At 43.2% G+C, this 18,003-nt stretch overlaps 1 protein-coding gene across 3 annotated transcripts in view; it reads right to left on the reverse strand.

Moving 5' to 3' along the window:
- The window catches only part of HAPLN1 (hyaluronan and proteoglycan link protein 1), a 93,155-nt gene that overhangs the window by 19,969 nt on the left and 55,183 nt on the right, over positions 1–18,003 (reverse strand). For all 3 annotated transcript variants that reach the window (XM_075128560.1, XM_075128559.1, XM_048851348.2), the window contains exon 3: positions 9,015–9,383. In XM_075128560.1, coding sequence (XP_074984661.1) covers positions 9,015–9,383 — 369 coding nt within the window. The remainder of the gene's footprint in view (positions 1–9,014; positions 9,384–18,003) is intronic.

Here is an 18,003-nt window from a genome sequence, read left to right on the forward strand (position 1 = left end):
ACCCACATGCTTCAGAAAAATGCTAAAAAAATTCCAAGGTTACTGCCAACCTGACCTGGAGGAAAATTCCTTCTTGACCCCACAGATGATGATCAGTTTTCGACTTTGAGCATGTGAGCAAAAACCAGCCAGCTACATACCTGAGAGGGAGAATGCTTGGTATCACATCAGTGCCCTGATCCACCCCATCCAGTGTCCCATCTCCAGCCATGGACATGCCTCATGCTTCAGAGGAAGGAGACAAAAAAAGCCCCAAACCCTCTGGAGGAGGGAGAATCCCTTCCTGACTCCTGAAGTTAGAGTGACCAGATAGAAAGTGTGAAAAATCAGGATGGGGGTGGGGTGGTAATAGGTGCCTATATAAGAAAAAGCCCAGAATATTGGGACTGTCCCTATAAAATCAGAACATCTGGTCACCCTACCTGCAGGTGACCAGCTGAAGCTCTGAAGCATGAGATTTAGGAACATAGCTTATAAAGCAGAAGGGACTCCCAAAGCTCGCAAGCCCTGCCTCCCACCATGAGAAGAAACCTCATCATACAATCCCAATCATATATTTGTCCAGCTTTCACTTACCACTAATTAAGTTGTTTACCCCAACAACTCCTGTTAGGAGGCTGTTCCAGACCTCACCCTTCTGATGTTTAAAACCGTCTTCTAATTTGTTCATGGGCAGTTTAATGCCTCTTTGTTCTTTGGCCAGCTTTGTCCCTTAGCTTAAATAGCTCTTCACCTTCCCTGGTGTCTACCCTGCAGATATATTTATAGCATAATCATATCACCTCTCAGCCTTCATTTTGCTAGATTAAACAAGCCAAGCTCTTCCAGTCTCCTCTTATAAGATAAGGCCTCCTTTCCCCTGATCATCCTAGCAGCAATTCTCTGCCCCTGTTCCAATATGATTTCATCTTTCTTGAACATTACTCCTGCCTGAATTATGCGCTAAAAAAATAAAAAAACTCTGGGCACATTTTAAAATTCTGCAAATTTTATTCATTATTAATTAATAAATAAATAAATGTGGAGGCTCCAGCATGGCAGGTGGGAGATCACTCAGCAGCCCTCGCCCTCCCCCCCCCCCCCCCGAGGACATGGACTCAGCGGTGAGGCTGCACCTGACCCTGACACAGAGCAAGGGCTGGGCCTGCCCCAGAAACACCCTAGGGCCCTGCCCCTCTGCGCCAGGCACGCCAGGTGTGCGCAGACAGGCTCAGCCCAGCGAGAGCCAAGTGTGGAGGGGTATGGGGTGGGGGGGGGAACCAGGTGTGGGGTGAAAAGATTCTGGGTGGGGCAATCTGGGTGCAGGTGGCTTAGTAGGAGGGTCCGTGTGTGGGAGGGGGGAGGGAGCTGGATGTACAGGGGCTCATGGGGTTCTGGGTGCAGGGGCAATGGAACTCAGTGGGGGATTCAAGTGAAGGAAGTTGGGGCTCAGCGGGGGGGGGGGTCTGGGTGTGGGTGGATGGGGTTGGCAGGGGCAGTCTGGGGGTGGGGGAATGGGGCTCAGTAGAGGGTGGGGTGGGGGCCCAGGTGCAGCTGATTGGGGCTCAATGGGATGGGGGTTCAGGTGTGGGGTGGCTTGTCAAGGTGGTTCAGGTGCATAGGGGAGTGGGGCTCATCGGGATTGGGGTTTGAGATGGGGGCTCAGCGGAGGTGTGGTCTGGGTGCAGGGATGGGGATCTGGATGCAGGGGGTGAGGCTCGGCATGGTGGGGGTTTGGGTATGGGGAACTCAGTGGGGAGTTCTGGGTATCGGTGGGGGGGGGTGAGCTCAGCAGGGGGGCCCAGTGGGAGGTTCTGAATGCAGGGGGATGAGGCTCAGCAAGGGGCCTGGGTATGGGGAGGTCCAGATTCATGGAGGTTGGGTGGATGGGGGAGCAGCTCACCATACAGTGACACCTCCCCCTGCAGCTGAGGAGTGATGAAGGCAGAAAGTCGGGGGAGGGAGCTTTCTGCAGCCCGGAGAGGTTTCTGAGGGTGGGTCTGCCCGAGCCCTGGCCACTTCATGCTGGGAAAGTGAACTCCTCCCCTACTCCCAGCCCAGCCAGGACTAGCAGCTGAGCCCAGCACAGGATAGGATCCACAGCCAGATGTGGGGGGTGGAGCTTGATGGAGTGGGAGTTCAAGTGTGGGGGGCTCTGTGCAGGGGTAGGGGTTCTGGGTGCAGGGGTGAGGCTTAGCAGTGGGGTTTGGGTATGGGGATTCTGATGCACAGGGGTTGGGCAGTCAAAGGGTGGGTCTGACCTGACCCCACATGGGTCTGAGCAAGCACCAGCCCCCTGTTCCCTCCCCTCCCCTTCCTCCGCAGTAATTTACCTCTCTACCAGCTGCTCTGTGTGCCCAAAAGGATGCACCCGTGCTGCTGGGGAGAGGTGCATGACCGCTCCTGTGACTTCCCTTTGCTTCCTCGTCAGAAAGTAATTTTTCTGCGGGGAAGCAAAGAAATCTGTGGGAGACATGAATTCTGTGCAGTGGCACAGAATTCCCCCAGGAGTAGAGCATGGATGACCAAAAGCAGTTGTCTGATTGACTATATATATATCCATGCACAGTACTGAAACTCTAATAAACAATAGTAATAACAATGCATATATTTCTTTGCAGTAGCTCCCCATGATGTGATAGGTGTTGTCTAGAAATACAAAAAGGGATGAGCCAGAGAAGGGGAACAACAAAAGGGATTTTCTGTGCAATCCCAACAAAATTCACTACAGAGAGACAAAGTGGGTGAGGTAATATCTTTTAATGAACCAACTGGGTCGCATAAAAGATATTACCTCACCTACCTTGTGTGTCTAATATACTGGAACCAGCATGGCTACAGCTACACTGCAAACAAGATTCACTATAGGCAGCAGCACAGAAGTGGGTTTTTAATATTATTTTAAAGTAGTTTGTGGGTGTGTGAATTTAAAAGTATGCACACAGAAGAACATTTATTTCAATTACAGATCCACTGTTAGCTAGACATAAATTAAGAGGAAAATATTACAATACTACTGTTAGCCCAGGGTGCAGAGTACTGTATGTGATGAAAATGTGAAGAGCTCAATTGGATATCATTACATCAACATTAATAGGTGGGCTCTACCATATTCATGACCGTGAAAAACGTATCACAGACCGAGAAATCTGGTCTTCCCCATGAAAGCTGGTCTTTTGTGTACTTTTACCCTATACTATACTAGAGCATAAATGTGTACAAAAGTACACAGTATTTCTCAAAGTGGGGTCCTGACCCAAAAGGGACTGTAAGGCTATTGTGTGTGTGTGGTGGGGGCAGGGGGAAGATATTGCCACCCTTACTTCTGTGCTGCCTTCAGAGCTGGGCAGCCGGAGAGTTTGGTGTAGTGCCAACCTTATGTCTGCACTGCTCCTGATCACTGCACTGCTCTCTGGCCACCCAAATCTGAAGGCAGTGCAGAGGCAAGGGTGCCAATACAGGGACACCCCCCGAAACAATAGCTTTGCGCCCTTCTCTTGGGTCGCCCCTCCCCCCCTTTGAGAAATGCTGATTTAAGAGCTTTATGTGTTTATATCTTGCTGTTTTTAAATACATATTTATGCTTTGTTACAACACCATGACATTTAAGATTTAAATATATGAAACCATGAAATTCAAGATTTTTAAAATGCTATGAGCATGAAATTTACAAAAATGGACCCTGAATTTGGTAGGGCCCTAAATATAGGGGAAGAGCTGAAGTAAAGAACATTAAATGTAAACTTTAAGCCATCTGGCTTTTGCTTAATGTAATAAAGTAATGTAATAATACCTAGCTTTTATGCTATTTGTCAGTAGGTCTCAAAGTACTTCACAAATGCAGTAAGGCTCATTATCCCCATTTTACAGATAGATAAACTGAGGCAGAGAGCAGTGACGTGACTTCCTCAAGGTCGGCCAGCAGGCTAGTGGCTGAGCCAGAAATATGACCCAAGTCTCCTGAGTCCCAGACCTATGCTCTATCCACCTGACTACACTGCTTCTGAGAGCAGACAGAAAATAATAGTATTTAATAAAGTGGAGTCAATTGACTTTAGTACTGTTCTAAGTGATATTCTTTGGTGTATTCTTGGATGTATTCAGTTTTGTCCTATTAAAATGAAATAGAATAATATATAATACAGCAAGCTGTTTAAAAATGTATATCAATTATTAAAAGAATTTATTTACATTGCTATTTGAAAGCTAGGATTGAAATATTGTCCAATTACTATGGACAGTTTATTTTAATTATGTTTCCAGGAGTCCAATATGTCTACAAGAATAACAACACTAATCTGAACTGAAGTAGAGGACGAGGTCACTGAGATATAAATACACCTTCACCTAGCCAAAGCTTTAGCGTTTTGTATAGTAAACTCACATTGAAGTGATTAGCTTTTTTGTACTGCCGGGGCATTCTTGGAAATAAATGTTTTGTCTCTCTGCCAATTAGCATCCTTGGGCTAGCATCAAAGGACACTGCACTACAGATGTGGAACTTTCCTCCTCTGAGATTGACCTTACTATTTGTAGCAGCTCTGGAATGTTGGGGTAGCAAAGGATGGGCTGATACCCTTTATTTCCCCTCAAGAAACTGATTTGCTCTGAAGAGATCTCTTTTGCATTGTACAGGTATATACAACTGCAATCAAAGCCTGTATTGTGAAGCTAAGAAATGAGTATGGAGGAACGCAAAGGGAGAGTATGAGGATTACAACACATTAAATATATGCTCACTTCAAAGGTAAGTGTGTTTAATCAAATTTAATCTTCTTAGGAGAAACTATTGTCATTTTCATAACAAATGTTGGAAAGTGTATCTTGGTTATTAAGCGGCTATGTCTGGTAGATCAAAAAGATCACTATTTTTTTTAACATATTGAAAACTTCCAAATATTGATCTAGATAATTCAGAAAGTTCACAGCTCTGAATGCATGTACAAGCGTTTTTATGTACAGGCATGATTGTAGAACCCTCACTCACACAAGAACTCCCATTCATTTATCTAAGTGATCACTTCATACACTCCTCTTACAGTGGTTGCTAGTGAGCTGGAACCCCTTTCAGTTTAAATAGGAGGGAACTAGTCAACTTTGAATTCAAAGGTTTCAGAGTAGCAGCCGTGTTAGTCTGTATTCGCAAAAAGCATAAGCTTTCATGAGCTGCATCCAATGAAGTGAGCTGTAGCTCACGAAAGCTTATGCTCAAATAAATTGGTTAGTCTCTAAGGTGCCACTAGTACTCCTTTTCTTTTTTTGAATTCAAAGGAGCAACACTGATTTGCACTGTCTGATTTCAAATTTGTAATATGATGAAGAATACTTTTTAAGGACAGAAAATTATCGGTGAGATCTTACCCCCACTCTGGCCCCTTTACATTCAATAAAAGGGCTGGAGTGGTGTAAAGAGGTCCTAAAAGCTCCATATCCATCTAAGAAAGGATTCTCCCCAGTGATGGCACTGCAAAAGACAGCTGTAAAGCTGAACTTCAAGGACCTTTTGCTAGCCATGGCACAGGGAGCACACTTGATACGGGCAGGATGACCAGATGGCAAGTGTGAAAAATCAAGATACCTTTTTTTCAGAGGGGGAAAGGGGAGCGATAGTTGCGTATATAAGACAAAGCCCCTAATATCAGGACGGTTCTGATAATATCAGGACATCTGGTCACACTAGATATGGGGTGGAGGGTGATTGGGGCATGTTGGGGGTCAAATCTCAGCAGGCAATGATTCTGGGCAGAATTTAGGGTAACCACCTTTGTTGGATGGAAATAAGGGTAAACCATGTGAAAATAAGGGATAATGCTTTATTTTAAAGGTACATTTTAGGGAAACACCATTTCCCTTAGCATATCATATATTTTTCTCTCAAGTGTACATTTCTACTGCTCGCAAGTATACAATTCAATTATCATAAGTGTCAATTCAGTGTTCAACATGGTACTTAGTATCAATTTTAATACCTCTCAATACATCTTAAAATAAGGGAGGTATGGTCACCCTAGCAGTACTATGGTCCATACAGCAACCCTCATGGTTGTTTAAGGGAAGGGGAGACTACCATAGCCCCTCTTCCTCCTGGGCTTTGAGCCTCTAAGAGGCTCATCACAGAATCTCACCTAGGTATCAGTCAGTCAGCGTTTGACTTTCTTTGATCAATAACTGAACCTGATATATCACTTCAGTGATTCGTGTTATAATCAGAACAGCATAATCAGAACAGCTGCACTGAGTCGCTAATACAATATTTCCTTGTGCAAAGATGTGACTGAGTACATGGATGCCTCTGGCAAAAGGATAATACAGACACTCCCTGACTTACCCAAGCGTTCCATTCCGGAACACCTTACATAAGTCGAAATTTGCATAAGTCAGAAACGTATCTCCGGCCATTACGCAAAAAAACCCAACAACCCAAACCCTCCTATTTCTAGCCTACGGAAGTTTTTCCGTAAGCTTGGATTTGCATAAGTTGGGTTTGCTCTATAAAGCCAAATGCCTTTTGCCTCCTAGTCATTTTTTCTCTCCAAAAATGAGTTTTAGTTGACTTAACCTGTATACAAGTTTAATTTTCTCTAACAAAGAGTTACATTATTCTGTGATATTGAAGAGATAGAGACTAATAATAATGATGGGGTGAAAAAATGTAAGTTGAATACTTTTGCCTTTCACAATAGCATTGAAGTTATGTGGGTTTTTCTGTATTGACAGGTGGAATGCACCAGGAGTTGAGAAATGAACATGGAGAACTAAGGCAAGGCCATTCCACATATCTGGCTTCAACAAACAGAGAGATAGTCTTACTTGCAAATAAAATAAATACCAAAGCATACAATAGACCACTGTGAAGGTCAAGGATTCACATCTTTCATTGATTTGCAGGTGCACAAGTCAGATATTTTTCTAAACAGTGTCAGGAGATAACTTGGCATCTGTAAGGGTCTTCTCTCAGACACACACCTGGTGGCATGTATGGACAGCAGGGAGGCATCCACAAAAACAGACACAGCGCTCTTGAATGTAAAATTTTTCAATTCATTACACAAATCAATATTGAATACCTTGGAAAAAACAGGGTCAATTCTGATCTCATTTACACCAGTGAAAAATCTGATGTAATTCCATTGACTTACCAATATATATGAGATCAGAATTTGTTGTTCTTTATTTATAGCACAAAAAACTTAAGGCCCATTTTGCAGATTTTTCTATTTTATTTGTATGTTAAACTCACTGTTTGCAAGAGCCCCATTGAGTGAAATAACTATTGACTACATATAGCAGATGCTTTTGCAGATCATTTGCAAATGTATTTTAGAGCAGTATTTAATTCTAGAGCTGGGAAAAAATATTCAACTTTACCAACCTTTAAAGAAAATTTTGGCATTTCTTAGGAAACTACTGAAACATATTCCCTCTTCATGTCCTTTTGGTTAAGTGAATGGCAGAAAGCCTTATAAAATATGACTTTACCCTGTGTCTATGGTAGTAATTCATAATGCTGTCTGTAAAGTCATAGGCCCAAATTTAAGGAGTTTCAAGCACAGATCTTAGTCACCTTCTGCTTCCTCTGATACAGGGATGGGCTGGGGGCTAACTTGGCCCCATTCTCACATAAACAAGGCTGGTCTAATTTATGATGGCTATCACAGTCTAGTAGCCCAAGATTCCCAGAGTACAATGCACTCCAGACACTTCCCGTAACGCTTCTATCACTCATGATATGATTTGGTCTGATATGGTGGTGTTAGCAATCTGACAGCTGTTTCTCTGTCCCTAAAGAACTCTGGCCATCCCACATTGCAAGCACGGCTCAGTAACTCAGAAGAACTTAATAAAATAAGTATGAAACCAAATGGTTGTAGCTGACATACTGTGTCATGTTTCCGCAAAATTACCATTTGAAGATAAGCACAATTTGCAGAATTCTGTGCAAGAGCCATTCAAATTTTATTCATTGAAAGCTCCTGAGAGTTTGAAGTTTTGGTATTCTGGAATTAATTCTACATTTCATGTTAGCATGAATATATGTGGCCAGAAATCATAAGTTAAAGAAGACATAAGGGCCTATGCAAAGGAAGAGGGTTAAAATGAATTGAACTACAAAAAATACAGTATGACCTGTGCTTTTTCCTAAACAGGGTTCCCTGGAAAGTACAGAGCAGTTCTTAAATTTTTAAATGAAGCCCCTGCTTTTACTGACACAGGAACACAGCTTTAAATGTAGTAGTGGTGGGTAAGCGGATGGGGGTGGAGTTTATGTGTTTAGATCTTAAAACAATCATGGCTTGATATGCTGCAGACTAGGAACAAACATTCTCTCTTTTTTCTTAATAAATGTTTTTAAGAGAAGAATCTACGTCAGAATACACTGTACATTAGCTATTAGAGCAACCAATATGCAAAAGAAGCAGGTAATAGCTAGCAAACCAATTCTGCCACCCCCAGTCATGTGTAATACCTTACTCTTCAATAGCCCCAGAGAAATCAGAAATCAGTAATGGTACTAATCAATGTGAGTATGTGTGGCAGAATATGACCCTGTGTGATCAATCCACTTTTTTGATTGACTATTATTCACTGTGAATATCCGTACTGAAATTTTATAATAACCATAACCATCACTTCCTGAATAGATTTCCAATGATCATAAGCATATCATTAGGGTAGACAGAAAAGGAGTACTTGTGGCACCTTAGAGACTAACATCGGAGTGAGTTGTAGCTCATGAAAGCTTATGCTCAAATAAATTTGTTAGTCTCTAAGGTGCCATAAGTCCTCCTTTTCTTTTTGCGGACACAGACTAACACGGCTGCTACTCTGAAATCTGTCATTAGGGTAGACAGTAGTTCATATTGAAAAACTGATTACAATATACACTAGAATAATAAATGTAACTGCTAAATAGGGTAAGTATAAAATCTCTTTTCCACATTGCCATTACAGTTACCATTATGTTCTTCCATATTTACTTGGAAAAGAATGTGCTTGTTAATGCCCCACAAATCTGTAATGCAAATGCCTCCTACCTTGTAAATCCAGAGATACCACTGCTGTGTCATCCTCTAATCCTTCAATCACCTCACATTTATATCTCCCATAATCCTCCAGTGTTATATCTGTGATTACAAGAGAAGCATCATTTTCACTGCCTTTTTTCAGAAACACCCTGCCCTGGTAGTTTCCATAACTCTTCTGGTGGAGTCCCATTGCGACAAAGACGTCCACTTCCTTGAGGTAATCTGAGGTGAGTTTGGTCCACTTGACACGGATCTTGTGGGTTCCTGAGCCGGCTGATGTATGGTCACGATAAAATTTACACGGTAGTGTGATATTGCCACCCCTGTGTGAGAAGACTTTCGTTTGTTCTGCTTCCACAAGTAGACGGGGTCCATTTTCTGATAGAATTTGAAAAAAAAGAAAACAAAACAAACAAATAAATAAAAAGAACCATTAGTCTGCATTCTAGCTTTTACAAAATGGGATACATGATCTGTGCAGTAGTAAACATTAGCTATTTGATACAATAGTTCTGCATGATCACTCTCCTACAGCTGTGTTGTACTATACTGCAGGTATTTAGTACCAGGCTTACTATACTAGTTTTATCCTTGATAATAAATCTCTACAATTTGAAATGAGAAGGTACCTCTAATGTAGTCCTTGCTTCATTGATGAATAGGCTACTAATACATAATTGATAAATTAACATTAGTAAGTAAATTATTGATTTCATCTACTTACAAAGGGCCAGACTGTGACCCAGCGAATGCATGAAGGATGGGGTACAAGGCTACATTGTAACAGGTAACAATTCAAAAGGTAGAGCAGTTTGTGGTCTCACTACTCTCCTTCCAACACTGGTGGTCAGGGAGTGGGCAGGCAGGAGGGAGGATTAAGGAGCCAATCCGCACAGCTGAGCTGCCACCCTGCAGGAAGTAATTTATGACAAGTATAGGAGTGGGGCAGATTACTTTCCCTTGAATAAAGAAAGGAACCAGCAAGTGTGCTCAGGAAGGCAAAGGACAAAAGACTTGTCATCAGTGGTCAGCACAGAGTTAATCTCCCATGACTCCAAAGAGTCAGAGATCCTTTACGTTGTACAAATTACAACCTTATGTCTTTGCTCAATGTAACCCTGTACACAACAATGGTTTTCGAGAACACCCAGTGCCCTTCCATCAAAAATCCGTCATGCACAAGTGTGGTCACTCACAATGGATCATTCTCTTAAAATGTGTGGTCCTTTGGGGTCCAGATTATGGAACCCTTATTCATACTGGTGAGCACTTACTCATGTGAATAGTCCCACTAAAAGCAACGGGGACTACACGTGGATAAGAGCGCTCAACCACTGTGAGGAAGAACTCCACAATCTGACCCTTGATTCACATACTACTTTGATGGCATCACGACCTTGCAGTCAGTGAAGATTTTTGACAGGGTGGAATAAGATTATTCATTTGAGGCTTGTTTTGGCCCAAACTGTATTACTGATGAGCATTTTTTAAAATAATAATACAGCAGGCACCAGTACATGAAAGGATGTCCAATTTTCTCCTCATATTTTATTGTAGCCCTGGAGTTAGCGTTAAATTCAGTTGACTGAGGTTCCCTAGTGTTTGGAAGCTTATCCAAATTTATCTAAAACTTTTGTCAACTCCTCTTCAAATGCCTTTCTTTATGCTATCACCAGCCTTCTTTCAAGCCAATGAAATCCCCCCTCCCCTTCCCTTCATGTACGCACGCACACGTCATCAACTCCTCCTTTTCCCCTCTACCCCAGATTCCCTATTCCAAGCTCCATTTTGCCTTCAGCAGACCGCTATTCCTGGTACTCTGACAGATCATCATGTTTAGTACAGTCAGCTGAACCAATTGTTCTCTTCAAATCTCGTGTGCTCTGGAGCTTCTCTGTGTCAAACATACATCATTCAATAGACTGTGTTGCCTTAGGACAGGGATCGGCAACCTTTGGCATGTGGCCCATCAGGGAAATCCACTGGCGGGCTGGGATGGTTTGTTTACCTGCAGCGTCCGCATGATTGGCCGATCGCAGCTCCCACTGGCCATGGTTCGCCCTTCCAGGCCAATGGGGGCTGCGGGAAGTGGTGCGGGCCGCGGGATGTGCTGGCTGCTGCTTCCTGCAGTCCCCATTGGCCTGGAATGGCGAACCATGGCCAGTGGGAGCTGCGATCGGTCGAACCTGCGGACGCTGCAGATAAACAAACCGGCCCGGCCCGCCAGCGGATTTCCCTGAAGGGCCACGTGTCAAAGGTTGCCGATCCCTGCCTTAGGCTAACCCCAGAAAGCACAAGATTTGAGGTGGCAATCAGCGCAGCAGCCCAGCTGCCCAGTAGATGGATTAATTCCCTTTGCAGCGCACCTCCCCCACCCCCACCTCTGCTCCATGCGTAGCTTGCCAAAATGGATGTAGTAAGCTCAGTCCTTCTGGAAATAGCTCCAGATTCTGTTGTCTTTTATCATTAAAGACACTGACTAATACTAAGTAAGGAATCACCGAAGATCCACTTATTACAAGAAAATTACTAAACTCACTGTACAAATAGGACAAGAAAAAAGACTTTGTAATTCCACAAATGTGGTCTGTACTGAACTGAACTGCCTAGAAATGTGCATCCCAAATATAGGGTCTAATTTTGCTCCCATTGAAGTTAATGGCCATGGGCGGTGAGTATCACAGACCAGGTGATGCTCAGCCTCCCCAAACAGCAAGGTGTGGGCTGCCTATGCTTCATTCTGAGGCCCCTGTCCTGCTTCCCACTCTTCCCCTGGGCCTAGGCTGTGGTTGGGACTAGGGCAGGCTGGCCGGTAGACTGGGATTCAGGGCAGCTGGGGCTGGTGCTCGTGCAGCCCAGCGCTCTGTGGCTGCGGGTGCTGATGGTCATGCAGCCTGCCTGGCACTCCAGGGCTGGGGGCACTGGAGGCTGCAGAGGGGAGCTCGGGGCTCTAGCAGGGGAGGGGAGTGACCTCGGGCAGAAAGGGCATGGCCGGGGGCTATCCTCCCTGAATGGGTGGTTCACACACTGCCTATGTTAATTGCACAGATCCAAAGCCCATTGAAGTCAATGGCAGTTTTCTATTCACTTCAGTGGGCTTTGGATCAAGCCCTTAGGACCAAAAGCCTAGAGACACATGAAAAAGTGTAAACACAAGTACTATGACTGAATGCACAAAAGGCATGCAGTCCAGATAGGCAAAGAAGCCCTGGAGGAGGAAAGGAGTAAGATGGGACTTTGAGAAGCAGGAGAAAAGACTATGGAACTGCAAGTATGAGGCCTTTTTCTGCAGCCACAGCAGCAGCCATGAGCCAAGAAGCAGAAAGTCACATCCTCACATTCCATCTCAAGTGCATTAGAACAACGAAATATCAGGCTTTTACGAAGGCACTCCTGTACTAATGGTACCCACCACCACTAGATAAGGAAACAGATCTTAAGATATTTTTTTAAAAAAACCCTTTGTTTGATAGCATTCTGTCTGGCAAGGAATCACTTATCATCTGTTGTGTTTGTGAAATCTCCACTTTATCATTTTGCCTTTAGGGTCCCTACTTCTCTATTGTTTATCTGTATGGGTTCTGCCTGGTTCTTTGATTGTTCTGTTAAATTACTAATTTTGCAAGATTTAAATCAACTAAGGTTATGGGGTATGGTTAAATAATTGTTTTGCAATATGTTAGAATTGGCCAAAGAATTATTTTGTAATACTTTAGTAAAATGATGGGTTACGGTATAGCTAAGCAGGACTTAAGGTTCATTATATAAACTGGGCTCCAAAAGGAAGTTCTTTGGAACCAACTCCAGGACACAGCCCAAGATCAGAGCTACCAGACCTCAACACTCTGCCAACTATATCATTCAAACGCTGGAGTCCCAGATGACCTGAACCTGACTGGCCACCAGGAAAAGTTCATCTGCCTTATTGGGAGTGGTGAGCCTTGTATGCTTAGTGTGTGCATTCTGTTTTGGTGATTGTTAATAAATAGAGGTTTAGGATATTACTGTGTAAGGTTCTTTCACTGATAAAATACCCCGCAAACCGGCAGAAGGTTATGCCCTGAGCCCCAGGAATCGGGTACGGGTGGGTTCCTAAATTAAGAGGGTTACGCCTTGCGCCCTGGGAACTGGGTAAAGGTGGATGTCCTAGAGTAGGGGTAGTCAATTATTTTTTGTCAAAGTCAAAATTTCTTGGTCAAGGTATAGTCAAGACTCCAAAGAAAATAATAATAAATATAATAATAATAATATAACATATAAATAAAAAGATTTGGGGTCTGTTCAAAATCATCTGGCGGTCCAGATTCAGCCCATGGTCTGCCTATTGACTACCCCTGCCCTAGGATCATAGAATACCAGGGCTGGAAGGGACCTCAGGAGATCATCTAGTTCAACCCCTTCTGCTCAAAGCAGGACCAATCCCCAATTTTTGCCCCAGATCCCTAAATGTCCCCCTCAAAGATTGAACTCACAACCCTGTGTTTAGCAGGCCAATGCTCAAACCACTGAGCTATCCGTCCCCCCAAAGGGAGTGGGTGAGTGAGTGAGTGGGTAAAAAAAGAATCAGACAAGATAAGTTCTGAATGAAAAACATTATACTGTGGTCCACACCTTACCCATCCAGTTGTCAATTTGTGCAGTGCAAGCACTCATTTTGTGCCGCCATTGCAGTGACTGCAGGAGCCACACAATAACGTCAATATTTTTGGAAGCAGCTCTAGGCTTTTGATCGTTTGAAAAAAATCTGTTGGGTAAATGATACATTCATTCCCCAGTAATGGGCAGCATATGCTTGACTCCCGTATGCACTACATGTTGGGGTACATGAAACTTAGCAAAAGACATGTAAGCACATCAGGAAATGCTGCCTTTTATCGTAACATAATTTGCATATCTATTCACATTCAGAAGGTGTAATCACAGAGACAAACTCATACAGCAACTTACTAGAGATAGATTTAAGAGTAAGATATACGGCATCCCAAATACTTTCGTTTTTAGTCAGGAGGGAATGTGCAAAAAAAAAAAAAATTACTAATGTATGTGCAGAATGCCTATGTAATCAGTGTTGGCAGCTCTTTCAATTTCCTCCTGACTAATGTAGGTTGAGCTGAGTTGTAACCAGTCTCATTATAATGAGAGACGTTCCATCCCTCTTATTCTACCTGGGGGAACCCCCCCTCCGATTGGTTGCTCTTCCCCACTCCCACCACCAATCAGGGCTGCTGCAGGAGGAAGGCAGAATTCCTTCCCCCTCCCCTCAGGATAGAGAAGTTTTTTGGATAGAGGATGGGTAGAGAGAGCAGATGACACCATTCTCACAGGAGGTGAGGAGGGAGCAGAAAGACCCCATCAACTCAGGTGATTCTGCTCACTCCTCCCCCTACTCCCCTGTGAAAAATGCATCTGTTTGTGGGCTGCTCTTTCCCCTGCTCCTGTGTCCATCTTGGCAACACCAGGCCAGGCAAGAGAAAAAGGGGCAGGCAGGAGGAGAATCCCTGGAGCTACTCTGCCTCTCTCTTAAGCCTGGGAAAGGAGAGAACTGAACTCCACAGTAGCTCCGCCTGCGCAGGCCTGGGATAGGAGGGTGACAAGCCCCAATACCTGCTGAAGAAGCAGAGCTGGGTTGTGGGAAAGACAGATGTGGGGCTTATCGGGGAGGAATGGCTGTGCAGTCTGCAGGGGGTGCACAATGAATTGCTGGGCTCAGAAACAGGCAGATGTGTGGCTAGGGAGGGCACAAGTTGAATGAATTAAAGTGTTGAATTTTGAGGAGAGCTAGAAGCTCTGTACCATCAGGCAGCCAGTGAGAGCTCCTACGGCCGGGGCCAAAATCACCTTACTCAGTAAATCAGAGGGAATTAGCAACACTAATTGTCTCTCCCTCATACACACACAGATTGGGCAGGAGGGAGTTCACAAATCAAAAGAAAAACCAAAAATACAGAAGATTATCTTTTTTAAAAAAGAAGTAAACAAAAAAATCCAACAAAACGCTCATGATTTTTGGGGGTCTGACTCATGATTTTTGAACTTTTGGAGCTGGCAATATTGGGTAACCTTCTGGTGACTGTATGTTGCGACCAGGGGCGGCTCTATCAATTTTGCCGCCCCAAGCAGTCACTGCCGAATTGCCGCCGCCGCAACATCCCCATTCTAAATGCCGCCCCAAGCATCTGCTTGGAAAGCTGGTGCTTGGACCCGGCCCTGGTTGTGACCCTTCCCCGCCCCCACCTGACTCACAGAGCACCTGACTGCATTAAAACCAGCTTTAGCTCAAGGTGTAGCAGCTCAGCCTTTAAATCTGGAGGTCCACAATTCAGTCCCCACTGTGTCAGCCAAGATGGTGGTCGTCACATTTGTATGTTGTTATGTTTATTTTCCTTTGTCTAGTTGCAGAGTTTTTATTGTTCTGGGTTAGATTCAACAGAATGAATCAGAAATCACTACTTCCTGTGCCACCAAAACCTGTTGCACTAGAGAATCGAGCTCTGGAGGAAGGCAGGCAATATATCCATCACCAATATACACCTGGATAGGACGCTTCAGCCTGGAGCCCTGCCAGCGGAAGTTATGGAAGGTAATACATCTAGGAACAAAGAATGCAGGCTTTACCTATAGGATGGAAGACTCTGTCTTAGAAAGCAGAGAAGGACAGAATCATCAGTGATAACCACCTCAGCATGACCTCTCAATAAAACGCTGTGGCTACAAGGGCTAATGAAATCCTTGGGTGTATAAAAAGAGGAAAATCAAGCAGAAGTAGGGAAGTGTTGGAGAAGAGCTAAGCGCTAAGTCTGAACTGAAAAATCATCCCTCAAAATGCAATAAGTGAAAGTGCTCACAAAGCCTGCTAAACTTTGAGCAAGGAAAGTCTCCTGAAAACCCATGTTTGGAAAAGATAAGAATATGACATTGAAGACATTGGAGCATGTTGTTCTTCATAACTTTCCTACTCAAATAAGAAAAATAAAAGTTATTTTAATTTTTCACCTTACAGAAGTGATCTTGTCCCAGTACACAGCATTGTTAAAAGAGCTACTAGATTATTATTTGTGGTATTGTTGTAGCCATTTTAATCCCAGAATATGAGACAGACACGGTAGGTGAGGTAATATCTTTTACTGGACCAACTTCTGTTGGTGAAAGAGACAAGCTTTCGAGAGCCACAGAGCTCTTCTTCAGCGTATTACCTCATCCACATAGTCTCACTCGAATACTGTGTCCAGTTCAGGTGTCTGCATTTGAGCTGGATGATATTTTTTTTGCCAAAACTCTATTTTTTGCCATAAAAAAAAATCAGGTCAACCAAAATGTTTTGCAAACTTATGTCAAATTTACTGAATTGTTTCAGTCAAAAACATACATTACAAAAGAAATCTGAAAACAAATAAATAAATAAAAAGTTCAGAATGAAATGTTTTGATTATTCTGTTCAAAGAGACTTTTTGTTTACAAAATTGACTCAAATTTTATTTTTTTTAAAGGGTAAAGATCCTCAACAATGAAACATTTTGTTTTTGGTTCACTGAAAAAATTGAAAATATTCTGTTTTGGGCCAACCCAAAACAATCCCCCCGTCTCCCCCGCCATATATCAGAACAGTCAGCAAACTGAAAGATCAATTATTCACCCAGCTCTAGTCCACACTTCAAGAAGGATGTGGAAAAATTGCAGAGAGTTCAGAGGAAAACCACAAAACGGATCCAGGTGGTGTGCTGAGTAGGGAAGAGACAGAGAGTGTATGAATTGAGTGTATTCAGGCTGACCAGCACATTAGGGAAAATAATAGACCTATAGGGCTGGATGTGTCCTTGAGAGTTCACCTTGGTCAGCCCCGCACACTGAGGCAAGACCAAGTTTACCTAGATGATCCCTAACAGCTGTTTGTCTAACTTGTTCTTAAAATCTTAACTACCCTTATAGTTAGAATGTTTTTCCTAATGTCTAACCTAAATAACCCTTGCTGCAGATTAAGCCCATTACTACTTCTCCTTCCATCAGTGGACATGAAGAACAATTGATCAGCATCCTCTTTATGACTGCCTTTAACATATCTGAAGACTGTTCTAAGGTCTCCCCTCCGTCTTCTTTTCTCAAGACTAAACAATTAAACTAAAAAAGGGAAAAGCTGGGTGGCAGCAGAGGCATCCATTAAAGAATTTATAACTGTTACATCACATGTCCAACTGTAAACCCAAATTCATGTTGCTTTAAATGACATCTAGCTCAATGGTTGTTTGAGCTGCGACTATTTATCTCCTTTTGAGATTAAATAAGCCATTCACATGGGCACCTGAGCCCTCTACAAAGGGGTAACAGGGATGAAGGGGCTGGATAACCTCTAGACATTCCTTGTGACTTGCAGAGAGATCTGATAACAAAGATAAAGTTAATATCCTGGCAATTACTCTTATCCTCCTCTATATGATCAGAAGTAGGTTGAAAGAAATTCGCTGGGCAGATTTTTCAATGGAGTAATTCCAGGCACTGGCCATGCCAAAGGGATAAAACATTTTGCCTCATAAGGTAAGCAGCAGTTTATTCTAGAAGTTCAATACATCAGATAACAGAAATAGGCATGGGAATAAATCACCATTTCCTTCATTTTAGAATGACCCATAAGGAGACTCTCACTGCACTAAAATTCGTAAAATTTGTAGAACGACTTACTGGAGCCTTCTCAAATTAGCTCCTGTGAGAAGAATATTTAAAAGAAGAAATTCCTTTCTATCAAAAGAGTAGGTTGCAGTATCTCAACTTGTTAAAGAAATGAATTTGTTCAGTTGGATTATGGTACCTCTAACCTAGAGCTGGAGGTGTAATTGCCAGCTTGGATAGACTTACAAGTGATATCTCTGATTAAGCTAGCAGGTTAAAAATAGAAGTGTAGCAGTGGGGGTGCTAGCAGCAGGATGGGCTAGTTGCGCTTCCTATGAGCCCATCTGAAACCCTAGGTAAGAAATTACACCTCTTGCTCTGGCGTGCAAATACCCTT

This window comes from Caretta caretta, chromosome 5 (assembly GCF_965140235.1).
Source record: "Caretta caretta isolate rCarCar2 chromosome 5, rCarCar1.hap1, whole genome shotgun sequence".
In the NCBI taxonomy this organism is placed as follows: Eukaryota; Metazoa; Chordata; order Testudines; family Cheloniidae; genus Caretta; species Caretta caretta.